The sequence below is a fragment of the Hyaena hyaena genome, unplaced genomic scaffold (assembly GCF_003009895.1).
Source record: "Hyaena hyaena isolate Hyena2069 unplaced genomic scaffold, ASM300989v1 scaffold_1570, whole genome shotgun sequence".
Taxonomy (NCBI): domain Eukaryota; kingdom Metazoa; phylum Chordata; class Mammalia; order Carnivora; family Hyaenidae; genus Hyaena; species Hyaena hyaena.
The window spans coordinates 142,307-167,630 of record NW_024082206.1 but is presented as its reverse complement, the minus strand read 5'-3'; the positions used below and the strand labels follow the sequence as shown (position 1 = coordinate 167,630).

The window sequence follows — 25,324 nt, the reverse complement described above, 5'->3', positions numbered from 1 at the left end:
AGAGATGTAATTACAAACATAAAATCCAAAGTAACTTGAATAATCAAATATAAACTATATAGGCAGAAATATTTTCATAAGATTTTGTTAATAAGGTTTTATTGTACAATGTTTTAAGTAACAAACTTGTTAACTGGCAAATCAAAAGTACTCTGTAAATTATGTTCTAGTCTTTGGAATTTATCTTTTTTTTTTTAAATTTTCTTTTTTTACCATTTATTCACTTTTTGAGAGAGGGAGACACCATCTGAAGCAGGCCGCAGGCTCTGAGCTGACTGTTGGCACAGAGCCTGATGTGCAGCTCGAACCCATTAACCATGAGATCATGACCTGAGCCTAAGTCGGACACTTAAGCAACTGAACCATCCAGGCACCCCTATCAGTTCTTAAACTGTGTGGGGAGGTGGGGAAAATGATTTAATCTTTATCCAAAAGCATATCAGATACTCTGAGGGAATCAAAGAGACTTGGCTATTCACTACACAAGTTATTTTGGTTAAGAGTCTTTGGTGTAGGCTTCATTTATATTTTCTTTACAAGTACCTATTTTTTTAAATAATAGTCAACTTCTTATTAATATATATTTAGCATTAGGGGAACCCTAGAACTTCTACTTGGCTAAGAGGCATCTGGTGAAGAGACAATTTGAACTTAAGTGACCATTTAGAATAGACAGTGATTACTAGTTAATTCTCCAATTCATGCTCTCTTGTTCTGTTTATAGATTCTTTAAGAGGTAAAGCATGGCAAGTATCTTCCTTTAAGGGAGCTATTCTTGGAATGAATTTCAAAAGGAAATAAGAGGCACTGTTCCCAATGTGACCCAAAACGTAAGAAAATATATTAAAATAGTGATCTATATTTGTGGAAATCAAAAAATAAATTTACTCTGTAATCCTATTTGTTTTGTCTGGGTTTTTTTTTTTTTTGTAGCTCTTGTTTAATATTTTTAACTTGTATAAATACAATCAACTCTACAATGTTAAGGTCAAAATATAACTATATCATGTGACCCCAAGACATTTTTAGGATGCATACTTAAAACTCAGAGACAGGGTTCATAAAATTTGTTTTTAACAGCTATTTTCACAAAACATTTATAATATTGTAATTAGATAAAATTAATTACCTTCAAACACTGCTTTTCTATATCTGAGGTTTTGAGCTGTGTCTCTAAATCTTTTACCTTTTCCATTAGTTGATCAGGATCTGCCAAAACAGTTAAAAAAATTAGACTCCACTTTTCCCTACTCTGACAAAAGATTTATTTTAGAGAATGTAAGTAGAAAACTTAAACCAGAACCTGGAAACTATAGCATTTTATGGCTGGACCACTTTTCAGGCTGTTAGTACTATAATGCTACCCCTCTTAGGTACTGTAATTCCATAGGAGACCAAGAAAAAAGGTATTATGAAGTATTAGACATGTGGAATCAGGTTAATTTTTTACCAACCATAGCTGGCCAGTGCTCTTGATACCCAACTGTATTGGCTGTTCCATGCAGGTCAGTACATGTTTATTGTGTACTTACTACATGAAAAATGTAGGTGGGATGGATAATAAATCCTAATACCCTGGTTGGAAAATGTTAGGTGCACAAATAAAGCACAAAGGCTTTAATTTATTGAATTCTTACCACCCCTCTCACCTGGAGTTAACATATCTCTAAGTTTATAATGAGAATCAGTGTACATGTAGGATTTTTTATTGCTGTCTTTGCTAGAAACATTTTTTTTAAACACTATGTCATATTTTGCAGCCATTGAAGGGTAAAATTTTAAAAATAATGCTCAAGTTTGAAAATATAATGGGCAGCAGACATTTTCATGAATGCGACAGGAAGCATATTTCTTGTAAGGTTCCCTTGGAATGGTCCCCTAATTATAAGTTGGAGCCAGGAAATATTTTCCTCATTCTTTCCTTTGGGAATAGAGTCAGCAGAACACATATTCCTTTGGAAAGCGGAACAAAATAATATTTTTCAAAAGTTCACTCACCTTTCTACAAAGTGCTAATGATTTTTTATAGAGTTGGTTCTTAATCACTGGGACACTATATGGAGTTGATTGTCTTAATTGTCTTAATGGGATGCTATATGTTATGAAGGCTAGTATTGAAATAGTGCAGTAAAAGCGACTATTATGTATAGTACTTCCTGAAAGTTAGCTTACTGATATAAGCTTGATAGAAATGGTGAATTCGTTCTAAAGGATTATACCAGTTAATACCTGAACAATATTTGACTTTTTCAATATTCTCCCACATATTCTTGTTCCTACTTTGTGTTTAAATAGTGCATTAGAATTGCTAAGATAGTTTTGGTTTGATTTTGAACTTTAATAGTCTTTGAAACATAACAGGTATCCTTATCTATCTCCTTTAAATAGATGAATATAGGGTTCAGAAATTCCCTCTTAGGAAACTGAGGTTTAGAGAGAACTAGCCTAATGTCAACAGTATTAACAAGTCTTTGGTACCGTGTTAGTCTGGTACACTAAGCTGGCTGCCATAAGATCCTGTTGTGGGGCGCCTGGGTGGCTCAGTCCGTTAACTGTCCGACCTCGGCTCAGGTCATGATCTCACAGCTCATGGGTTCCAGCCCCACATCGGGCTCTGTGCTGACCACTCAAAGCCTGGAGCCTGCTTCAGATTCTGTGTCTCCCTCTCTCTCGGCCCCTCTTCCCACACATGCTCTGTCTCTCTTAAAAATAAATATTTAAAAAAATTTTTAAGAGATCCTATTGAGAGAGAATTAACATAACTGTTTTTAGTTGCCTCTTGGCAGTAATGCAGTTTCTATTGTCAATAGCAGGGAATGGTTAGGGGCTTTGGAGTTTCTCAGATTTAAGTTTCATCCTGCCTCTCTCACTTTCTAGCTATTGTGACCTTGTTACTTAACCTCCAAGGTAAAGATCACAGGTGAAATGGAGACACTGGTACCCACCACATAGGGTTATCAGAGTTAAGTTATAAAATGCTTGCAAAGCACTTAGCATAGTGTCTGGTACAACTCTTACTTGATAGCTTGTACACAGTAGCAACAAGAGTATGTGGGGGGATACTGTAAAAACTATATGAAATAATCAAAGATTGTTCAGGTATAAATTGGTATAATCCTTTGGAAAAGAATCTGCCATTTCCTTCAGGCTATCCAATATACATAATGAACAAATGATTCCTGTTTACAGTGGTGTTCTAAAAAGTCAACACAAACAATGAATTAGTGAATATTGAACCATTACTCTTAGGGAAAACGTACACACATATACCTAGGTCTCACATAGATAATGACTTTAAATCCTGGAAACAACTCAGCCTGGTAGATTATTTTGTTTAAAAAAACCAAAAAAGTTCAGAAGTGTCAAGTGACTCTTGTTAGGCTGCCCCACTAGTAAATGTCAGAACTGAGATGTAGATCCAGTCCAACTCTCCAGAATCAGAGCTTCTCGCCCTATGCAGTACTGCCTCGTACTGCCTCCATCACCTCGTGCTGTCCCCCCTTTGTATGTATGATCTCATACTGTCCCTATCACCTCATACTGTCTCTCCTCTGTATGTACTGCCTCGTACTGTCCCTATCCCCTCGTACTGTGCCCATCACCTCATACTGTCCTTGTCACCTTGTGCTGTCTCTCCTTTGTATGTACTGCCTTGTACTGTCCCTGTCACCTCGTACTGTCCCTGTCACGTTGTACTGTCTCTGTCACCTCATACTGTCTCTCCCCTGTATGAGAGCTGAAATAACACAAAACTTCATCTTGGATCTCATCTGGAAAATATGGGTCAAAAGTTAAATTTTTCAGTGCTGTGTATCTGCAAAAGCACCAGGACTACTGGCTTTAGGTGTTACAAGTAAATTTTAGTGAGTGGCTGAATTCACAAATACAGACTCTGAAAATAATGAGGATCAACAATTGTGTGTGTATATATATGTAATTCACATATCATGTATGTATACATATGCACATAGCAGAACAATTAATTACTTCTGAATGGAAGCATGTAGAAGGCTAGACTTTGTTTCACTTTGTAAGAGGAAAAAAATATAGGCAATGTTTACTATATGCAGTTTTTAAGTTAATAAGACGACAACATTTAGAAGATAATGTTCAGAGGGTTTAAAAGGGCGTATACTTAGAAAATGGAAACAACAGACCTAGTATTCATTGCTTAGCATTGTATCATGATTAAGTGTAACACCCATTTGGAACACAAAGAGAAAAACACTTGAGCACTGCTACTAAACATTTATAAACAACAAATCAAAGGATTCAATGGGAACATTATTGTTGCCAAGAAGGAAAGAGCTCTAAAAACCTGTACCAGCGATTTGATTTTATAGGAAGACAGTCATCAGAAATTTGAATAAATAAAAAAGGCAAACCCTAATTAAAAACTTGGGTTAGCTCACATGATTTAAGTATGTTATAAAGTACCTTACCAGATATGGTGCTTTCAGCTCCTCTTTGGTCTTTGTTAACTTCTAACTGATGGATTAATTCTGCTTTTTCTTTTTCCAGCTGTCTGTTAGCTAATCTAGAACACAATGATTATGTGTTAAAAACAATGATTATGTATTAAAACAACAAAAGCCAGACATGCTTCGCAAAATACAAGTATTTCTTATGAACTGTGTGACGTACATTGCTTGTAACTTGCTGCCATTATAAAGGCAAACATTTATTCTACCATTCTCAAACTGAGATTAAAGAATGAAAATTCTTCATGTTTCATCAAGTCTGATCTGATGTCATTTTTAAGAGTTTTCCTGTCGGAGGAAACTTGTGAGAGTGTTCTACACAGAGCCCTGAAAATAAGTCATTTTTTTCTTTCATTAATTATTTACCTCTGGGCAAATTATCTGGTTTACCCTTTTTTTTTTTTTTAATCCAGCATCTATTATGTAAACGAGTAATTGGCATTAGAAGGATGAAATAAGACTGATAAACCTTTTAGGCATCAAGTTTGAAAAATCTTAATCTCTAGATATAGCAAACCTGGTTATATCAAAAGATTTTAATGGTAGTCATATGAACAGATAATGTACCTTAGGACTTGAAGCTCCCGTTGAAGGCTTTGCTCTGTCTCACCACCTTCAGGAACATGTTTGAGAATCTCAATCTTTGGGCACAATGAAAAGTTAGCAAAGTTTGATGTGGAAACACAAGGTTTTAGAAAGATATGTATTTTCAGTAAAGCATCTTGAAAGTTTGAATTTCCAAAAGTACATATGAGCACATATCTATGGTCTTCTATTCACTAATCATTCAGTAGTTACTGAGTACTGCTTGCCCAGACACTGAGGATATAGTCAGGTGCCAGAGGAAGGAAGAACTATCAAGAAGAATAACTTAGGGTAAGAGGATAGAGAGCCATGGAAGGTAGATGAAGGGCTAAGGAAGGTCTGAGGAGCCTCCGTTTCATCAGAGAGAGCTATAATATTTTGGTAAAGAGTATTCTAAACAACGTGTGAGAGAGTAGCTTAGACTAGACAGTGTTGGAGGTGCTGAGATGTCAAATTTGAGACCTATTTTGAAAATAAAAGCTAATGTCATTTAATGAAAATGATGGGGGTGTAAAAGAAGGAATTGATAATCTAAGGTTTTTGGCTTAAAGGGTTGAATGGTGCTGCCATTCACTTAGAGGGGCCTTCGAGGGGAAGAATTAGAGTTCTTTTTTTTAAAAAAAATGTTGAAAAGGTTTATTTTTGAGAGAGAGTGTGAGCAGGGGAGGGGCAGAGAGAGAGGGGAACAGGATTTGAAGCAGGCTCTGCACTGAGAGCAGAGAGCCCCATGCAGGGCTCAAATTCATGAACTGCAAGATCATGACCTGAGGGCATTTAACCAACTGAGCCACCCAGGTGCCCCAAGAGTTCTTTTTTATATATGTAAGATAATGCCAAGGAGTGGCTTGAGATGTAATGCACTGTTTTCTCATGTAAAGAAAAATTACTTGCTTGTTGTTCGAGGTCTTCAGTGTATTTCTTAGCTTTTTGTTCCCTCTCTGTTGCTTGTTTTACAAGCTGTTTAAGATCAGTAAGGCTTTGCGTTTTTTTGGCAATATCAGTTTCCAATTCTTTCAACTTGGTTTCATACATTCTAAAAGTAAAGAAAAATAGTGTAGACATGAAATTATTCTCATTGATTTAAAAGCCAGTTCCAGTTATTGCACTAAAAAAAACAGACTATCTTATGCTGCTTTTTCTAGTCAAATCTTTTACTGCTGCATATTTATTTAGCATTAGGTGACAACAAGGGATAAATATCCCTGATTAACAAGCCAATTTTAAAATAGAATATTTAGGTATTTTCCAAGGTTATAAACAAGGATGGATCCTGTTCGATCACTATCAAAAAGATTACAATTAGTATTTTTCAGTCACAAAACAAAAAAAAAAGTAGTGCAGTGCAATTCATTAGATTATCAAATTCTGTAGTATTGGGTAGTGTCAGAAATACGCAAATTAGTGTCAGATCACAAATTTAAGCGGTTCAGACAGACATCATGTATACCCACACAGAAGCACACAAAAAGAAGTATCCAGGTAGAGCAAAACCAAAAGGACACTATTGGGAGAGGAAAAACATGCAAAAGCATGGGTGAGAAAATGGCACATGACAAAGCTTGAATAGATCTGTAACTTTTAAAGAAATGACCAATATTTCGAAAGAAAAATCTAGAATCCAAAAGAAAATTATATATATATTTTAAATGTTTTTATTTCTGAGAGAGAGAGAGACAGCGTGAGCAGGGGAAGGTCAGAGAGAGAGGGAGATACAGAATCTGAAGCAGGCTCCAGGCTCTGAGTTGGCTGTCAGCACAGAGCCCAACGTGGGGCTCGAATCCACAAACCATGAGATCATGACCTGAGCTGAAGTCGGATGCTTAACAAATTGAGCCACCCAGATGCCCCCAAAATTTTAAAACATAATGAGGCAAAATGATTTTATAAGCATATCATTACCACCTTAAAGGGAGACAATGCTTATAATCAAACTTTCCTAGAAAAAAGAAAAAGAATGCTTTGGCAACAAAATCAGGTAAGGACACTATGAAGAACAGAAATTATGATTTCAGTACAAATAGTTTTTAATAAATCTGAGAAACTATGATCAGAAAGGAATGTTCTTAACCTGACAGACTCCACCAAAGGGGTGAAACACCAGAAGCTTACTCCTTCAATTCTCTGCTCAAGTGCCACCCAATTTTCTCTGATCATCCCCTATGTGATAGCTTTGGTATCACCCAGCCTGTCTTAGCACTCAGTATAAGGCCTGGTAACAACAGATATCATTGGTCTGTTGAGTAAATAGAGCATCTGTGAAGACTGCAGGCATGAGAGAGATCTAATGTGTCATGGGTCCCAGAAGACCTCTGTAGATGCTTTACTGAGGTGGGTGTATAATCCCAGCTGCAGATCTTAGTAAGTAATTTATTTTTTATTTTTTTGGATTTAGGGAGGTTCTTGAGGTCAAGGATCAGATAGAATTAGCTTTAACTCTGTCAGGTGGATTCTACAGGATTTACATAACTTTACTGAAGGGCTACCCTATAGTCACTTACCTATATACAGTGCACAGATTAAAAGCACAAATTACGTAAAAGGCAAAGTCATCTTCAATATGGTTAAATATCATCCCTCTCAAATGCTTATAAACCCTAATCTTTTCTGAAGCTTCACAGAGCCCTCTTTAGAAAAGGAATGACAGGGACGATTATCTCTATAGATTAAAAAATAACAACACTTGAACTCACAGAAGAGATGTAATTTATTTAAGGTCACAGTGAGAATTAGGTATTTCTAAAGCCATGGAAACAACCTGGCTCCACTGGAACAAAAGTCAGCCTTTTAGAGACATACCTAACGTGAGGCAGAGAGTCTGGCATGTAGTACGCACTGAGCATACTGTCTGCTGAAAAAATCTCAAAGTAACTCAAAATTCCTTCTGAGTCTACATGTGATTGTAGAAGGAAATAAAGGACCAACCAAGAAATCAACTGAGAAGAATTGCTGGTTGAGCACCTCAGTTGGGGTCCAGGCAGACCAAAGAGACCCCTTTTCCCCAATAATATCACCCACAATTTCCTTTTACCCTCATACTGGCCCTCTAACAGAGTTAAGAGAGCTCAGGCGGGAGGGGGAGAGGGGATTCTGAGCACTCTCTATATTGTGTTAGGAACCAAGGATGCTTCTCTAGGTCCTGCCTGGCCATCTGGGCTGCCCTCTAACCTGCCTGCATGACCTGTCTCCTTAGTGTTGGTTGACAGGGGACAGACAGTGGGGCAGACCTAGGAGGGACTTGCTGTGGCTTCACAGTGCTAAGGCTCCCATCCTACTTGGAGTGATGGTGACTGCCGACCCACCCCTCTAAACTAAAGGTAGACACTTAAGGGGAAACTGGAGATGTGTGGACATAAAGAACTCTATGAATATGGTAAGATGAAGACAAGTTTACCTTGGGGTGCCTGCATGGCTCAGTTGGTTGAACATCATGATCTTGCCGTTTGGAGTTCGACCCCTGTGTCTTGGAGCGTGTTTCAGCTACTGTGTCTCCCTGTGTCTCCCTCTGCCCCTCCCCCGCTTGCACTCTCTTTGGCAAAAGTAAATAAACATTTAAAAAATTAAAAAAAAACATGAGTTTGCCTTTTGAAATGGGACCAGCCGATGTAAAGTACACAAGTTCATACAGGATGAACTCAATGGGAACACATGGGTAGGATCTCATTGGTTTCTGGCTTCTATAGTTCTGGAAGCATCTACTTAAGATTGGAAATGAGAATGACACCAAAGCCTTTTATGGACTCATTAGAGTCATGAACTACCCATGATGAAAGTGACAATAAACACGAATGTTTACTCCTAACACCTCTGTGACAGCTACACAGTTTATGTGACAGGCAGGAATCACACATATAGGAAAGGTTCACAGGATGGGAGAGAGTTTAGTGCCAGAAAGCAGAGGCCAGTGAGACACTGAAGATGCCACTGAATTCCTCTGTCAGGGCTATTTGAAGAACACACTTCCCACAACAGAAGTCCAAAATTACAGCACAGCCCAGATCCGGTCTGCCACAGGTTGTGACAAGACAGCTGAATTGTGCCTGGCTCATAACTTGAGGTAGAAAATATATAATATATAATGCAGAAGCTGAGTTGTAGCTGGAGAAAAGCAGCCCCCAGAAGAATCTGGGCGCCATCGTTCCAGGCTCATAGATGATAGCTGCTTCGTGATAACCATCCAGCTCCAACACCCTCAGCCCCAACTCGGCTCTGTCCCTCCCCTGCCACCCACATTCAGTAAATGTCTGAAAGAAGAAGAAACACTTAATTTCTGTCCTGGCACTGCCAAAAATATCTTGTTAAAGCAAACAACCAAACAATTCATCAGGAAAGAACAAAGTTAATCAGAATAGTGTCCTATTCTTTTGAAATAATAATGGCAGCACTGGAACTGATTAAACTTTGTGCAGATTATAAATTATTTGTTCCTACCTTGTAACAACAATGGATTTCCAGCTCTTGCTATCAGCACCTTCAAGCTGTGGACCTCTACTTTCTGCCAACTGTAATCTCTTGCCAGTCTCTTCTAGTTGAACTGTCATTTTCTCATTTAATATCTCTAAATTATTCTTAGCTATCCGCAGTTTCTCTGCAGCTTCAGTCTCCTATTATTAAAGGCTAATTAGTACATGATGACAAAACAATACTGTTCTCATAGATGCAATATATTCAAAATTACCACCACAAATTAGAAAACAAAAGTAACCTAGAGCTCTAAATGCTGATTAAAATTCTAACAAAAATCCAATGTTTCCTTTACTCTAAAACAGCAGTATGATCAAAATAATTAGAACAACAGATCATGTAAACCAGGTTAGAAAAATACATTTACGGGGCACATGGGTGGCTCAGTCAGTTAGGCATCCAACTCCTGATTTTGGCTCAGGTCATGAGTTCACGACTGGTAAGACTGACTCCACTTTCAGTGCAAAGCCTGCTTGGGAATCTCTCTCCCTCTGCCCCTCCCCCACTCATGCATGTATATTCTTACAATAAATAAACATTTAAAAAAAAAAGAAAAATACATTTGCAAGTATTTTACTCTAGTGGTTGCTTTAAATTTGTCATTTTGGGGGACCTGCATAGCCCCACTAGATTAAGCATCCAACTTTGGCTCAGGTCATGATCTCATGTTTCCTGAGTTGAGCTCCACATCAGGCTCTGGGCTGAGAGCTTGGGGCCTGGAGCCAGCTTCACATTCTGTGTCCCCCTCTCTTTCAGTCCCTCCCCGACTCGTACTCTCTCTCTCAAAAATAAAAAATAAAAAAATTGTAAATAAATGTGTTTTGTTTGGTTACTTTACATTTGTCACTGTAGTATTTATAGAATAATTGGACAGTTAATGTCTTAGCACACTTAGAGGTTTTGTTTTCACTAATATTCGAGAGGCCTAGCTATGAGCATAAACTTTGTGTAAGTACCATAATTATTTCCACTAGTAAACATCCATGCAAAGCACACTACCACTCTGGGCTCACAGTATATTCAGACACTATTGTAACTATTTTTAAAAATCTCAAGTTCAGTTTTTTCACTGAATCATCCATATAAATAACAACACCTAGTTGTCTGAGGCAAGGGATATATTTTACAACTTAAATAGAAAGGGATCTTACTGTTTAACATAACAGTTTCATATATTCCTTACTCTATACCAATCATTGTTCTAGGCCATGTGCACAAATATTAACTCACTTGGTCCCACAGCAGCTCTGTGAAAGATATTTATTATTCCCAACTTTATAGAAGGGGAAATTGAACGTTAGAGAGGGGCTGGTAGTTTCTCCTTGTTTCCACACCCAGTAAGTAACAGAGCTAGGATCTGACTCCCAGATGTATGGCCTCTACATTATACTGCCTCTTAATTAATTTTTTATTTTCAATGTTCCTCATAGTGAAAGGATGGCAGCCATAAAGATACAATTTCTAAATCTCTTAATATCTACTTTGCTTTGAATAGACATTTTCGCCAAATTTTTCAAATATATATTACTTAATTAACATTAAAAAGTAACTATAATCAGAAAAGAAAGTCATACTTTTTTAAGTTCTTTACGAAGCCTTTCATTTTCAGCAACAATTTTCTCTGTGCCTTTGGTCTTGGATTCATAGCGCATGCTCAACTGACGTCCAAGATGAACTTTAAGTTTTTCTAATTCAGCCTAGTAAAAGATATATTATACATTATCAGAATAAAGAAATGAAAGACAATCCTATAAACTCCTAAGACTTAATCCAAAGCAGTTTTAGAGATTCTGACAGAATTAAAGCTTTCCCTTTCATATAGGTCATCTAGAGTAAAGGTTCCCAACCTTGGCGACACATTAGAATGAGCTGATGATTTAAAATCACAACACCTATGCTACGACCCACCCCAAAAGAACTTAATCAGTGTCAGGCTTCAGGGCTTCGGCATCTGTATGTTTGAAAATAGACACCAGTAAGTATTTATGCTGCCAGAGTGAGAACCATTGGTCTTGACATAATAAAATGACCAAGTGGAGCTACTCTAATTCTTAGCCTTGTCTCTAACAAGTTTTTCTGTATATATAAAATAGTTACTGCATCTGTTAAAAACATTTTAAATAGTAGGAGTTTGTTTAAAAATCTTCCTTAAAAAAATGAAATTTATGTTGGGCACCTGAGTGGCTCACTCAGTTGGGTGTCTGATTTCGGCTCAGGTTACAATCTCACTGTTCATGGGCTCTGTGCTGACAGTTCAGAGCCTAGAGCCTGCTTTGGATTCTGTTTCTCCCTCTCTCTCTGCTCCTCCCCTGCTTGCTCTCTTTCTCTCTTTCCCAAGAATTAATAAACATTAAAATATTAAAAAAAAAAAAAAAAAGGAAATTACAATGGTGAAAACATTCTATGCAAATGATAACATTGAGAAACTTAACTGAAGTCCATGGGGGAAGGGAAGGGGAAAAAATAGTTACAAACATGGAGGGAGGGAGGTAAACCATAAGAGACTCTTGAATACAGAGGAAGAACTGAGTGTTGATGGGTGAGGGGAGGAAGGGGAGAGGGGAAAATGGGTGATGGGCATTGAGGAAGGTATTTGTGGGGATGAGCACTGGGTAGTATATGTAAGCAATGAATCATGGGAACCTACCCCAAAACCAAGAGCGTACTGTATTCACAGAATGTTAGCCAATTTGATAAGAAATTATATTTAAAAAAATTACCTTCAATTTTTCATTTTCCAGCTCCATATTAGCCATTTTTTCACTGGTCAGTATTCCTGATGCTTTTTTCAACTGTTCATTTTCCCTTTGGACTTTTTCAACTACTTTTTTCATTAAACCAATGGTTTTTTCTAGTTCTGGAATTGTCTTTCCACTTCTACCAGACTACAAAAGAATACATTAACTTTGTATTTAATTAAATATCTGAGAGAGCATAATATAAAACACCAACAACATAACAGGCTCATTATACTCATTGCTGATTCCTAACATTTGAAGCCAAAACTTGTATTCATCATTACAGTTATAATTCCTATGCAATAGGAGTTATTATGTCTTTATAATAATAAACAAGCAAATCTAGACTCATAGAATTTGATATTCCTAGTCACGTAGCTAATGAGTAACAGCTTAAATACTCTAAATTTGATGTATGTTCCAAATGAATAAGGCTAAGAACCTAAATATACAATTTAGCTAATATTCTTTCTAGTTTACCAGAATTTCCTTTATATGAAAAAAACCCACAAAAGAAAAGTTGTGAGCTCATGAGTTACCAAATTTGAATTGCAGAACAGAGGTGATTTTCTAACAATAGCCACTGATTAGAAATTCAGTTTTTGTCCAATATAAATACAAGAGACATTTGAAGTTAAAAAAAACCTAGTGTAGAGTTATCAGTAAAGATAGGTCACCAATTAAGAAGTTTAACTTCTAATGCTTTAAAATAAAATAGTTTAATAGTTGAGTAAAATAATCTGCTTACTTTTTTTGCATTTTATTCAGTATTCACACTATACAATGAATAACCTCATATAATTTTTATATTTTCATAATTAACTTAAAAATCAAGTTAACCTAGTTTAAAAAAATTTAATGTTTATTTTTGAGACAGAAAGAGAGAGGCAGCGTGTAAGCAGGGGAAGGGCAGAGGGAGAAGGAGACAGAACCTGAAGCAGGTGCCATTGCGTCCATTTGTACCCCTTGCTAACGTGAAAACAACAGGGGTTTAAATCTTTGGCCTGGGCCTCATAAGCAGCATTTATTCATTGTAAAAAATGAATACAAAATAACATGAGAAGAAAAACACAAGAATAAAAAACCTGGGAAACATATTTACAGAGCATTATACTAAGAAGTTGCCATGGAAATCATAATATATAGTTACAAAACGTTAGAATTGGACTAAGAAGTTGTGAGTAGTTACCATAATGAACAGAAGGAAGATTCCTAGAAGTTAAATGTTCTCAAGGTGTGAAGGGAAATGCAATGAAAAAAGATGACATGTGTACCGTTGAAATAAAATGCTTGTTACGTGTGACAGGTGATTTTTTCATTTCCAGCTTATTACCGCTGAAATCAACACAAATATATGGCATATTCTCACACACTCACCCCTCTAACACGGCCAAGTTTCCGCTCAACTTCTGCTTTTTCTTTCTTAAGAAATTCACACATTTCCTTCAAATCTCTTACTTGATTCTGAAAGATTAAAGCAAACACAACAGTTTATTAACATAGTTACAGCCACTGAAAAGGAAAGGCAAAGAATTCATTTGAGGTATTATTCTCTTCAACTATATAGCCAAACTGAACAAGAAGGTCTCTACAGCAATAAGAACTTTGAACTAACACATATGTTGAAGGCTATTAACACAAGAATATTTTATATATAAATTTCAAGAAATATTTTCCACATTACTGCCTTTATATAAATATAGATTACTTTTTGTAAATGATTTGAGAGAGAGAGTGTGTGTGTGTACATATGTGTACAAGAGAGGAAGGGCAGAGAGAGGAGGAGAGAAATCCCAAGCAGGCTCCCCGTAGTCAGTGCAGTTGAACTCACAAACGTGAGATCATGACCTGAGCCAAAATCAAGAGTTGGACGCCTAACCAGGCACCCTTTGAGCTTTAGAACTCTGATTTTAACCACCCCAAAAATGACATAAATAGTTCTTTATCCAGATGGTAGAGAGAAACGGACAGCCGAACTAATAGTATCGGTTCTAATAATGTAAAAATCAGAATGTTCTAGAAGCGGGACATAATTATATCATTACAGTGGAATTAATAGATTGCTAATATTCTAGGTTAGAAAACAGAACGGAAACAATTAGCCAGCAAAAAGATAAAAAGATTCCCATAAATAGGATGAGATTTGGAAAACCAAAAATAAACATCTTATAAACATCACAATGAAATTCCTAAGAGAGGGGCGCCCGGGTGGCTTAGTCGGTTAAGCGTCCGACTTTCGCTCAGGTCATGATCTCGTGGTTCGTGGGTTCGAGCCCCGCGTCGGGCTCTGTGCTGACTGCCAGCTCAGAGCCTGGAGCCTGTTTCAGAGTCTGTCACTCCCTCTCTCTCTGACCCTCCCCTGCTCATACTGTCTCTCTCTCTCCTAGAAATAAATAAAACATAAAAAAAAAAAAAAAAAAATTGCGAAATTCCTAAGAGAGATAATTATCCTAATTTTTTTAAAGTTAAAGACTTAATTTTATAAAGAAATATCCTAATTAAGAGTGATAATTGTTATTGAAATATACCAACCATCCACTTGCCTCAGGGCTTTGAACTTGCTATTTCTGTTGTATGGAACTCTCCAGTATCTGTATGACCCACTTCCTAACCTCTCCCCTAGCTCTCTGATAAAATATCATTTTATTAAGAAAGCCTTCTCCTATTACCCTAATTTAAATAGCAATTCCATACACTCTCAACCCACCCCCCCACACACATACCCTCACACCTTTCATATCAACCATGCATTTGTCCTTACCACTTAACATCAACTTAACATCAATGGACATACCGCCATTTACTTATTTATTGTCAGCCTTTCCCACTAGAATATAAATTCTATGACTGCAAGAAATGTTTTGATTGCTGTTTCCCAGGACCTAGAAGAGTACCTGACAACAAAGTAGGCTTTCAATAAATAACTGCTGCATGAACAAATGTAGAAAATTTGACACGACCACAGTATTTTATGAATCTGAGTTTCTGGCATCTTCATAGACTAATATGAAGAGGGAGAAAAGGTTTTCAGGCCTTAGATTTCTTAATTAAAGAACATTAAATTTACCTTTAATCTTGGCAAATCTTTATTTGCTTGTTCAAGCTGAAACTTTAGTTCAATATTTTCAGATGACAACTTCAAGTTCTCCCTCTGAAGCTCCTGTTCTCTTTGACAGTGTTCATCTGACTCTATTCCTGAAGTCTTCAGGAAAATAAAGTTAGGAATACTTTTAAGTTTCAATAATATAGTTATATAAGACATACTGGATAAGAAAACACTAGCTAAAAGGGAACATTCTTCCTCAAAAAATATGGAAAATTAAAGAACTCTAAAAAAATGACCCCAGATAAAGAAGTTAGAATATATAAATTACAGGAGAAAAGGTAATACAGTTTAATATAAAAAGCAAAGTGAAGTATGTCTTAAAAATGTCCACATATATAATGTCTCCATGTATACGCTAAGACTAAACTAATTTGTGCTAATTTTTCCAGTCCAAAAGTAAAATATGACTATTATTTGTTATGGTTTACACTATGCCGTAAATCCTACCCCCACCCCCAAATTCATATGTTGAAATCCTAATCCCAGTACGTCAGAATATGACCCTGTTTGGATATAGGACTTTTTCAGAGGTACTCAAGTTAAGGTTATTAGGGTGGGCCTTAACCCAGTAGGAGTATGTTCTTATGAAAAAGGGAAATTTGAACACAGAGATATGCATAGAAGGGAGATAATGTAAAGAGACAGGGCAAAACTGGCCATCTACAAGCCAATGCAAAGGGCCTGGGACAGATTTTTCCCTCACAGGTTAAAAAAGTCATCAACCCTGCCAATACCTTGGTTTGGGACTAAAGGCTTCTAGAACTGTGAGAATAAATTTGTTATGCCACCAAATCTGTGGTGCTTTGTTACAACAGCCCTAGCAAACTAACACATGAACCTCCAAAAAGAAGTGCCTTAATTCTTCCCTCTTCCATAAAACTCTTCTTCATTCCTTGAGTGAAAGTGATCACTCCCTCCTCTGAAATCCAATAACACTACATTGTATTTCTCTTGGCACGAATCCACCTTGGGTTATTATATATGTTCATTCTTACTTCTCATTCTAAACTACAGGTTATTTGAAAGAGAAATATGTGCTTGATTACTTTTTTCTATAAAGGGGGTAGAATACTGCCCACTTCCTATGCTTTTTATGAGCATCATACGAAACAATGTTGTGCAAATGCTCATCATAGCTTTAGTTTTTCCTCCTCAGTCCCTTTCTCTATTGGCTTGATAGACGATCAAGTCAATAACTCCACAGACATTATAGTTTAAAAAATGCAATCTTATAAAAATATGTCCATTATACATGGTTCTATAACATCTTTTTAATTAGCAGTAGGTTAAATACTTCACATTCTGGTATATTTACCCTTGGGTAATAAAAACAAAAGAAATTAAAGACATCAAAATATAGAATATAGAAAAGTAAAGAAATTCTAGGCTATTTGATTCTGATCTGAGGGCACAGAACACTAACAGAAACATTGCATGTGTCCACCTGACTTCTCTGTACAAAGGAATGTGTGTTCATTTCTTGTGTGCAAAAGACATATTTGTTAATGTCTGTACCACAGGAATATGTCTGTGCTTATCCTCACTCTCTGTCAAATAACCCAAGTATCCATTCTGATTTTGCTACTCTTAGGTTAAAACTAGGCAAAGCATGCCACCTGCAAGGTCCTCAATTTTTGCATCTTACAAATGAAGGCACAAGATGGGGTAATTTTTAAGGCCTCTTCAGACATGGAAATCTGTAGTGAATGCCCTGTCCCTGAGCTTTTCTGTCACCTTCACTTCATCTCTTCTGTCTGTGGTAGTGATCTAACAAATGATAAACACTTATGGGTACCACTGATTGATAGACATAACATTTATAAGAATCAAGCACAGAAGAGAGTAATTCTATCTGATGATCTCACATGAGGATTTTTTTTTTTAATACATTCTCCCCACTAAAACATGGATGTAATTATGTAAGTACATACGGATCATTTTTCCCCATAATTCTCAAAAAAAAGTATTAGTTGAAATTCTCTAAATTTCTGGAAAACAAATTTTAATGAAACTCTATTCTGTAAAGATAATATAAATAAAATTCTTGCATAATGAATTTTATGAGATTTACAATTCTTTTATGGAAGAGGAATCCTGTTGAAAGGGATACAGTGCTGGAAACCAAATTCTTAGTGGATGGGAATTAAAGACACACACAGTGGAAGCCTCAATTTTTCAGTTACTTATTATCAAGGGAAAAAGAGAAGCATTATGAATTTGGATAAAGATATGACATAAGAATTAAGTGACTTTCATTCATGTTTTCTTAACCTTTATTTTAATTTTTTAATGTTTATTTTGAGAGAGTGAGTGGGGGGTGGGGCAGAAAGAAAGGAAAGAGAGAATCCCAAGCAGGTTCCGTACTGTTAGCATGGTTCCTGACGTGGAGCTTGATCCCACAAATCGTGAGATCACAACCTGAGCAGACATCAAGAGTTGAAAGCTTAACCCACTGAACCACCCAGGGACCCACCATTTTCTCTTGTCATTTAAATGTTTGTTTCTACTGTTGTTTTTAGAACCTAGGTGACTAGAATATCTAGGTGGAAAGGATAAGGAAAAAATGAAGATAAATTCTATGTGATTTCAAGTGGAGACAAACATGTGTTAGTCTGTACTTCACTGTAAACTGATCAAAAGTAGTGTTCACATGGAGAGATCATAAACCGTACAGTTAGACCTGTGTTTAGATCCTGGTTTTGCATAACTAGAGATGTTGCTCATGCTCCAGGCTTCCCATGTAGAACAGAAACAATACTCTGCAAATATGTGAAAATAATACCTCGGCACAGAGCCTAATATAACATAGACAGCAACACATGCAAACTCCTTTTATTCATTATAAAAAAGTAACTGTTAAAAAATACGTGGCAAAAAGATGACCAGTATCATAACACATTTTTACTGATATTATTCACTGTAATCAAAGTTTGTGATGAGATTTTAGAGCATCTTGAATTAGAAATTTCTAAGGCAAAATGAACACCTCTAAAGAGCCTGGTTTTTGTTATCCTCTTATCTAATACTTTTTAAGTAACTACCAGTGGTAAAACAGTGAGTACTAAAATCAGTTAAGAAAAAAATAACGTAAAATCAATTAAGAAATGGATAACCTTTAATTTTATAGGAACTCATCAATTAGAACTTAGGACACATTTCATGAATAGTTAATATTTTTTCACAAACCCTACACAATTTATTTCCATTTGCACCATATATGTTTACCACTTGCTATAAGGAACAAACACAGGACTGCCATGTACTCAAACCTGGGACCCTTCATTTTGTGGCTGGACTGGTGCATCACCTTCAGAATTTGCCTATGCTTCCTCGTCAGCACACTGAGTCAGCGCAGCAGCACCTGTGGCACAATCACCATCTTCCCGGCAGATCCTTCTGGATCCATGTCATTGTGGTGACTCACATCTTCAGGTATGTGTCCCTTTCCTTTATCATTCTTGCCTAGCTCATTCTCTTCCTGGTTTTTATGTTCCTGTTTATTATTTTCACAACAGTCCTCATTAATTTTCTCAATTTCAGGATCTGGTTCATTTTCAAAATTGGACTTAATGCCTGCCAAGGTAACGTTAGTTGACCTAAACAGATTTGGTTTATTTTGTGGTCTTGCCTCAGGTTTATTTAACTCTGCAGAATCTACAAGATCTTCTGTTGTGTGTCTTTCTTCATTTCTGTAACACCACAGAGTATTTTTAGGTACCTGATGATATAAGTTGTTACTGGCATCTACTCCCTTCCCCATTTTAATTCTGAACACTGTTACATTTTTTTTTGTTTGTTTGTTTTTTGTTTTTTTGGTTCTTGTGGAAAGTGCTCTTTTTGTGATAAATATTATGCCTGTATTTATTAACACTGGTAGCAAGGGTGGAAAGGGTGGAAAGTGTAGTTGTGTCACATAACAGATTCTGCTTGAAGCAGAAGGAAGAGAAGAAACATGAAAAGAGAAAAAAATAACAAAAATATACACACCATTGTTTTAAAGGAAGATATAACAAACAATTCTATTAATGATTTTTTTTATAAAGGAAAACTAGAAATATATCACATGTTTGAATGGAAACAATGCTATATTTTTCTAATTTACCTAACTGTATCTTCTTGCCACAGCAAAACTCAAAATAACTTCTTTAAAACCTCTGGAAACCATTTGTAATAAAGTTTTATGCAAAACAGAAGAATCTTAAGATTCTTAAGAAGGATTAAAGAAGTTAACATACATCACTACCTGGCAAAAATAAAAGTTGGATTTAGTGCATTAAGAAGAAGAAGCTTAATGTTTTCGGCCAGATAAAGGTAGAAGTTTGTATCACTGTTAAACTTTAAAAGCAGAAAAACAAAAAGATGTACGCTTACTGAAGGTCCAGAATATGCATCCTTTGACAACTGTTTTTCTAAAACATGAAGTTTTTCTTGGAGGTATCTATTTTGTAAATGTAAATCTTCTATGACAGAATCTCGAGGAAGAGCTTGGCGGGTCCTTTGATAAAAAAAACAAGACTCTTTATTATTCAAATGTCAACTTTCCACAGCTTTACTGTATTAAAACACAGATAAGAAAATATATAATGTATTTGTTAACTCTGTATTTATTTTTAAATTCTATAAAACTTGTAAATTTTTTAAAAATTAGGACATGACTATTTAGATTATACAGTGATCCTTTGCAGAGGGTTCACTTCAGGGCTCGTTTGAACTATGAGTTAACAAGTGTACTTTGATTTACAGAAATACATTAGCATCTTTAAAGAACATTCATCTATTTATATGGAATTGTGTAAGATGAACCAAAATACCCACTATTTTTAAAGCATTATATAATAATTTCATAACATACTTCTCAAGAAGCTCAATGATATAAAAAAGGCTCTTAGTGGTGCCAAGTAACAATCTGTTACTCCAAGTCTCACATGCATAGCCTACAGAGTCCTCCATAATCTGGCACCATTACACCTTTTCAACCTAATTGTCCAGGAGTCCACCTTTACTGAGACAAAAGTATCTACCCCTACCCACGTAAAAGCTTCACCCCTGCCACCATGTCTCTGCTAGGGTTCTGCTTTCTGGAAACATCTTTCCTCCCTTTAATATCTAGATTTGATTCATGAAATTTAGAAATTCACAGTTGAACTGAGACAGAAGACAAGTTCAATCTCTTCTATTAAGTCTTCTCCAATTATTTCAGCCCACACAGGTTCACATTATCAGAAAAAAGTTAAGCCTCTAAAAGTTTTAGGTTTCAAAACTAAAATATTTGAACCTGTGAAAACTGCAAAGGAGCATAGAAGGGTTTCAACATTGTTTTGAACACATGTTTAGATCAAGAAAAACAAGGAAGAGAAGGAGCCATTACTAGGGTCAGACAGTAACTACAAAATAGATGCTGAAAGAAAGAATTCTTCACAGTTTTCTTCTCCATCAAGGAAAATTCTGAAGGATGTAAGAAACAATGACTTGGAAAAAAAAGGGAATGGAATGTAGGTTAGAAACTCATGTGTGTTCCTTTAAAAGAAGTTCACATTACATTAATATGTACATGAACACAGACATTAATAAGGAAACACTAATGGTAATTTTTAAAGATTAATGGAGACAAAAAAAAAAAGTAATGATAAATTTAAGAACATTAAGTATCCACCATATCCAAATGACAGGTAGGTACTGCACTTCGAAAATGATCATTAATATGATTCTGGATTGCTTGTAATCACTTAGAAAAGGAAGTAACAAATTTTGTAAAATTAATCTAAGTTCATCAAAGAAGAAATGAATAAAACAGAAAATTACAGTTTTAGGTTTTTTGTTTTAATGTTTTTTTTTTTAATGTTTTATTTATATCTGAGAGAGACGGCATGAACAGGGGAGGGTCACAGAGAGAGGGAGATACAGAATCTGAAACAGGCTCCAGTCTCTGAGCTAGCTGTCAGCACAGAGCCCGACACGGGGCTCGAACCCATGAACCGTGAGATCATGACCTGAGCCGAATTTGGACGCTTAACTGACTGACCCACCCAGGCACCCCCAGTTTTAGTTGTTAAGACATGATTTTATTGTGCTCTACATGACTGTGATTTTATCCTAACACATAGTTTGGAAAGAGATGATGAAACCAACTTCAAAGGCTCTGCTAGAGAAATAACACTGGGGGCAGGGAGGGTGTCTGGCTCTAGATACAGTGGTGTAAACACACTCAATCTTGTCTCTCCCAAATGCACAGAACAGTTATTTGAGAACTTTGAAAAGTATTTTATTTTAAATTTTTTTTAATGTTTTATTTATTTCTAGGAGAGAGAGAGAGAGAAAGAGTGAGCAGGGGAGGGTCAGAGAAAGAGGGAGTCACAGACTCTGAAATAGGCTCCAGGCTCTGAGCTGGCTGTCAGCACAGGGTCCGACGCGGGGCTCGAACCCACGAACCCCGAGATCATGACCCAAGCAAAAGTCGGACACTTAACCGACTAAGCCACCCAGGTGCTCTGAAAAGTAAGTATTTTAAAGAGTGGGACAGTATACCAGAAACTGAAGTATCAGTAAACAGGCAGCAATTTACCTTTCCTTTTCCTCTAGTGTTTCTTGGCCTGAACACAACATTGCTTGAAACCTGAAGGTGAGTGTTACAGGGCGCACGTATCGTGTGTGCACGAATCTGATCTTACAGTAGCAAAGGCTCAAAGACCTGAACTAACAGATGTAAGGCAGGCAGTGTACCAGACTTCCAATGGGGAGGGGCACAGGCAGGACAGATCCAAAAAGACTGTAAAGGCTTTGAAAACAAAACTGATATTGGAACCACAGCCCATAGAAAGCAGGTTGGAACTTGGGGCCTGAACCTATCTAGAGCACCTGTGAAAACAAAAATACTACATTTTCCATAGAATTTAACCAAGATCCAAAGTTTCACAACATAATTTTCGTAAATTCAAGAATACAGTCCAAATTATGTGAGATACAAAGAAACAAGAATATCTTAATTCACATGGGAAAAGATAACAGAACCCAAGCCTAAATAAAATAATACACATTCATTACATCAGTTTCTTTGGGTCAGTCAATATTTCTTCATTGTAAAAGGTCCCACATTTTCACATAACAGCTTACCTCATATATGATATGTCATTTTCTAAGTCAAGATTTCTCTTTTTCAATTCTTCCAACTCCTTTTCTGACTCCAAAGCTCGCACTCCCATAACGTGATCAACAGTAATGCCAGTTGTTTTTAGTTTCCTCTGCAAAGTAAGTTTCTCTTTATCAGCCCTGTGGGATTCAATATAGCATTATGAAAATATAAAATTCACTGGTTTGCTTGTTCAATTTATTTAACTGAAGCTTACTACTAATTACAACACCAACATAAAAAAAAAAAACTAGATCTTGTTGTATTGCTATAACTTATTTCAAAATTATAGGAAACTCCGTTTATAAATTGTTAAAATAATTTTAAACATACTTTAAAGATAATAAAGTGAATCACAGATAATAAACTATAATTTAAACTATGAAATTTCTCAAATATGACATCAAATATGTACCATCAAATACAAAAAAACTATGTAACTTCCAGATCAATTAAAGTCTTTATAAATAATTAACTAGGGCTAAATTTAAACTCACTTGGCAAAAAGATCCTTCAAAGTATTCAACTGCTTTGTTAGAATATGCACTTCCCCCTCTTTCTCTTTTAACTTGTTTCTAATTCCCTCTATTTTGGTTTGCCATTTTTTACCTTCTTCCCACCTAATTAATTCTTCTTTAGCACTCTGTAAACAACAATGAAGGAGAAAATTACCAATATTGCTTTCAATTTCAAGATTTATTAATTACAATTTACTAGAACAATGGTAAATCAATACTTCCCAGGAAATATGTAAATACATTCATTTTGCTATATAATGTCTAGAATCTCTAGACATCCCAATCTACTAGCAAAAATGCCCTTCAGGTTAAAGGTTCTGTATTCAATTATTTGACAGGTAAAATTCTGACAAACAGTTTGGACAAATATCAACAGACTTACAAGTCTTTAAGTAAAGATTCTAATAAAGATGATCATGACCAACACAAGCTTCTAACAAAAATATATATCTGCAAATGACCAACCCAATTTTGACCAAAATAGCAATACCATCGCAGCCTCTTCAAATCTTATCCAACAGATGGTTATATAGAGCTAATCATCTGCCATACCACTCTAGGCATTAAGCACAGAAGCAATGAATAAAAGAAAAAGAATTACAGTTTATGTTGGTTGGGTAGATTAGAGAAAGGGAGCAAAATATAGACAAAAAGAAAAAAATATTTTGTAGTGTGTTAGCTGCTGGTAAGTGCTGAGCAGGGAGGATAAATAGGTAATGGCATTAGTAATGCAATTGGGACATATAAGCTGCTGATAGAATACACTTCCATCAGTTTGCACTTGTAGCTCTGAATTCACATTAATGCTATGAGACTATTTCATTATGTTTTCTGTTTTCTAGTGTATACACCGGAATATCTTCATGTTGAAATATGAGAGATGTAGAAATATATTATCTTTATGAATTATTTTGTTTCTCCTTTATAGTTCAGCTAGGGCATTTATAGTGATATTTTTGAAATTACACACGTAGGTAGTTTTTATTAACCATAAATTTCATGTGGATATTATGAAACACTGTGTTTATTACAAAAGGCAATGTCAGGGCTGAAAGAGTTAAAAGCCATAGTTTAAAGTCAAATATGCTCAACTAAGATACATTGCCCTATCAAACTATCTTCTTTGATACTGGCCAATTTTTTACTGTATTTATTTAATTTACCTAACAAGTATTCTTTAAAAAAAAACAAAAACTTCCACAAATGTTTGATAGTTATTAACTTTTTTTCCCCTGAAATATATACAAGAAATTTTGTGTACTTCCAGGAAGGTAAATATTAGCTTGGGCATAATGGTATACAAGTAAATAATTCTGCAGCAAGGAATTGGGCATTTATCCTCTGACACTACCCTCTGAAGTAAGACTGAGGGAAACAAGGCTGGAATTATTTAAAAATGAACCACAACAGGGAAAGAGGGCAAGATGGCGGAGAAGTAAGGAGCTCCGTACTTGCACTCGCACCCATACATCACACAGAAAAGATCTGAAGCCACTGGAAACCTTACAAAACCTGAGAGATTGGGAGAAAAGGGACGCAGAATCCACTGAGAGAGACTTCTAACGTGAGTGAGAACCGGGGAAGATAAAATCGGGCTGGGATCGGAGACTCCAGGGTGGGAGGCGATCCCCCTCTACCCTCTACGGGGAGTGAGAGGGGAAAGAGAGTCCGAAACAGAAAAACCTCCGCTCGGTGCATAGAAAGACTGTACTTGCCAAATACCTGCACACCAGGTCCCCTCACGCCAACTGGTCCTGGGGGGAGCTGAGCACACAAACTGCTTCTTTGTGCCGACTCCTGGTGGCTGGACTTCAGAGCAGGGGCGCACCTGCCGCCACTGTAGCTCCCGGGCGGCTGGGGCCCCTGAAAGAGCCGCGCGGACACCGGGCGTCCGCGCTCCTGGCTGGCTGGAACTCGAGAGGGAAGGCAAGGAGCTAAAAACTGGGAAATTTGCCTGTGAGTTCGTGTTTTGGGTGACGAGCCATAGAGGGACCCAGTTTTCCTCAATCCAGCGGGCTCGGGCTCAGAACACCCTGCGGGCAAGCCCCCGCCCATGCGCGCCAGCCCGACCCAGAGAAGGAAGCAGCGATTCTGACTCCGCCCCCAGAGCTCGGCAGGGGGCCTGGAATTGCCCGAGGGGGTTGCCTGGGAAGCTGTGTCTAAGGCAATTTCAGCGGGGCGTGCGGACTGGGATTTGGAGATTGGAACTGGCCTGGGTTGAAGAGTGCAACCAACTTCGGCTGCGCCCCCGGTACGGGGAGTTTACACGCCCAAAAAAGCGAGGAGCAGCGCGTGCTTCAAGAAGGGAC

The 25,324-nt window shown here is 36.8% G+C and overlaps 1 protein-coding gene across 1 annotated transcript in view; it reads right to left on the bottom strand.

The window, feature by feature from the left end:
- CEP290 (centrosomal protein 290) overlaps nucleotides 1-25,324 on the bottom strand; it is a 95,904-nt gene that overhangs the window by 944 nt on the left and 69,636 nt on the right. Inside the window, exons 41-52 of the mRNA XM_039224240.1 lie at nucleotides 22,995-23,140; nucleotides 22,482-22,637; nucleotides 19,743-19,866; nucleotides 15,333-15,467; nucleotides 13,643-13,729; nucleotides 12,248-12,412; nucleotides 11,102-11,224; nucleotides 9,495-9,667; nucleotides 5,958-6,099; nucleotides 5,049-5,122; nucleotides 4,443-4,537; nucleotides 1,130-1,209 (exon numbers count right to left, since the gene is read on the bottom strand). Of these exons, the coding sequence (XP_039080171.1) occupies nucleotides 1,130-1,209; nucleotides 4,443-4,537; nucleotides 5,049-5,122; nucleotides 5,958-6,099; nucleotides 9,495-9,667; nucleotides 11,102-11,224; nucleotides 12,248-12,412; nucleotides 13,643-13,729; nucleotides 15,333-15,467; nucleotides 19,743-19,866; nucleotides 22,482-22,637; nucleotides 22,995-23,140 (1,500 nt within the window). The remainder of the gene's footprint in view (nucleotides 1-1,129; nucleotides 1,210-4,442; nucleotides 4,538-5,048; nucleotides 5,123-5,957; nucleotides 6,100-9,494; nucleotides 9,668-11,101; nucleotides 11,225-12,247; nucleotides 12,413-13,642; nucleotides 13,730-15,332; nucleotides 15,468-19,742; nucleotides 19,867-22,481; nucleotides 22,638-22,994; nucleotides 23,141-25,324) is intronic.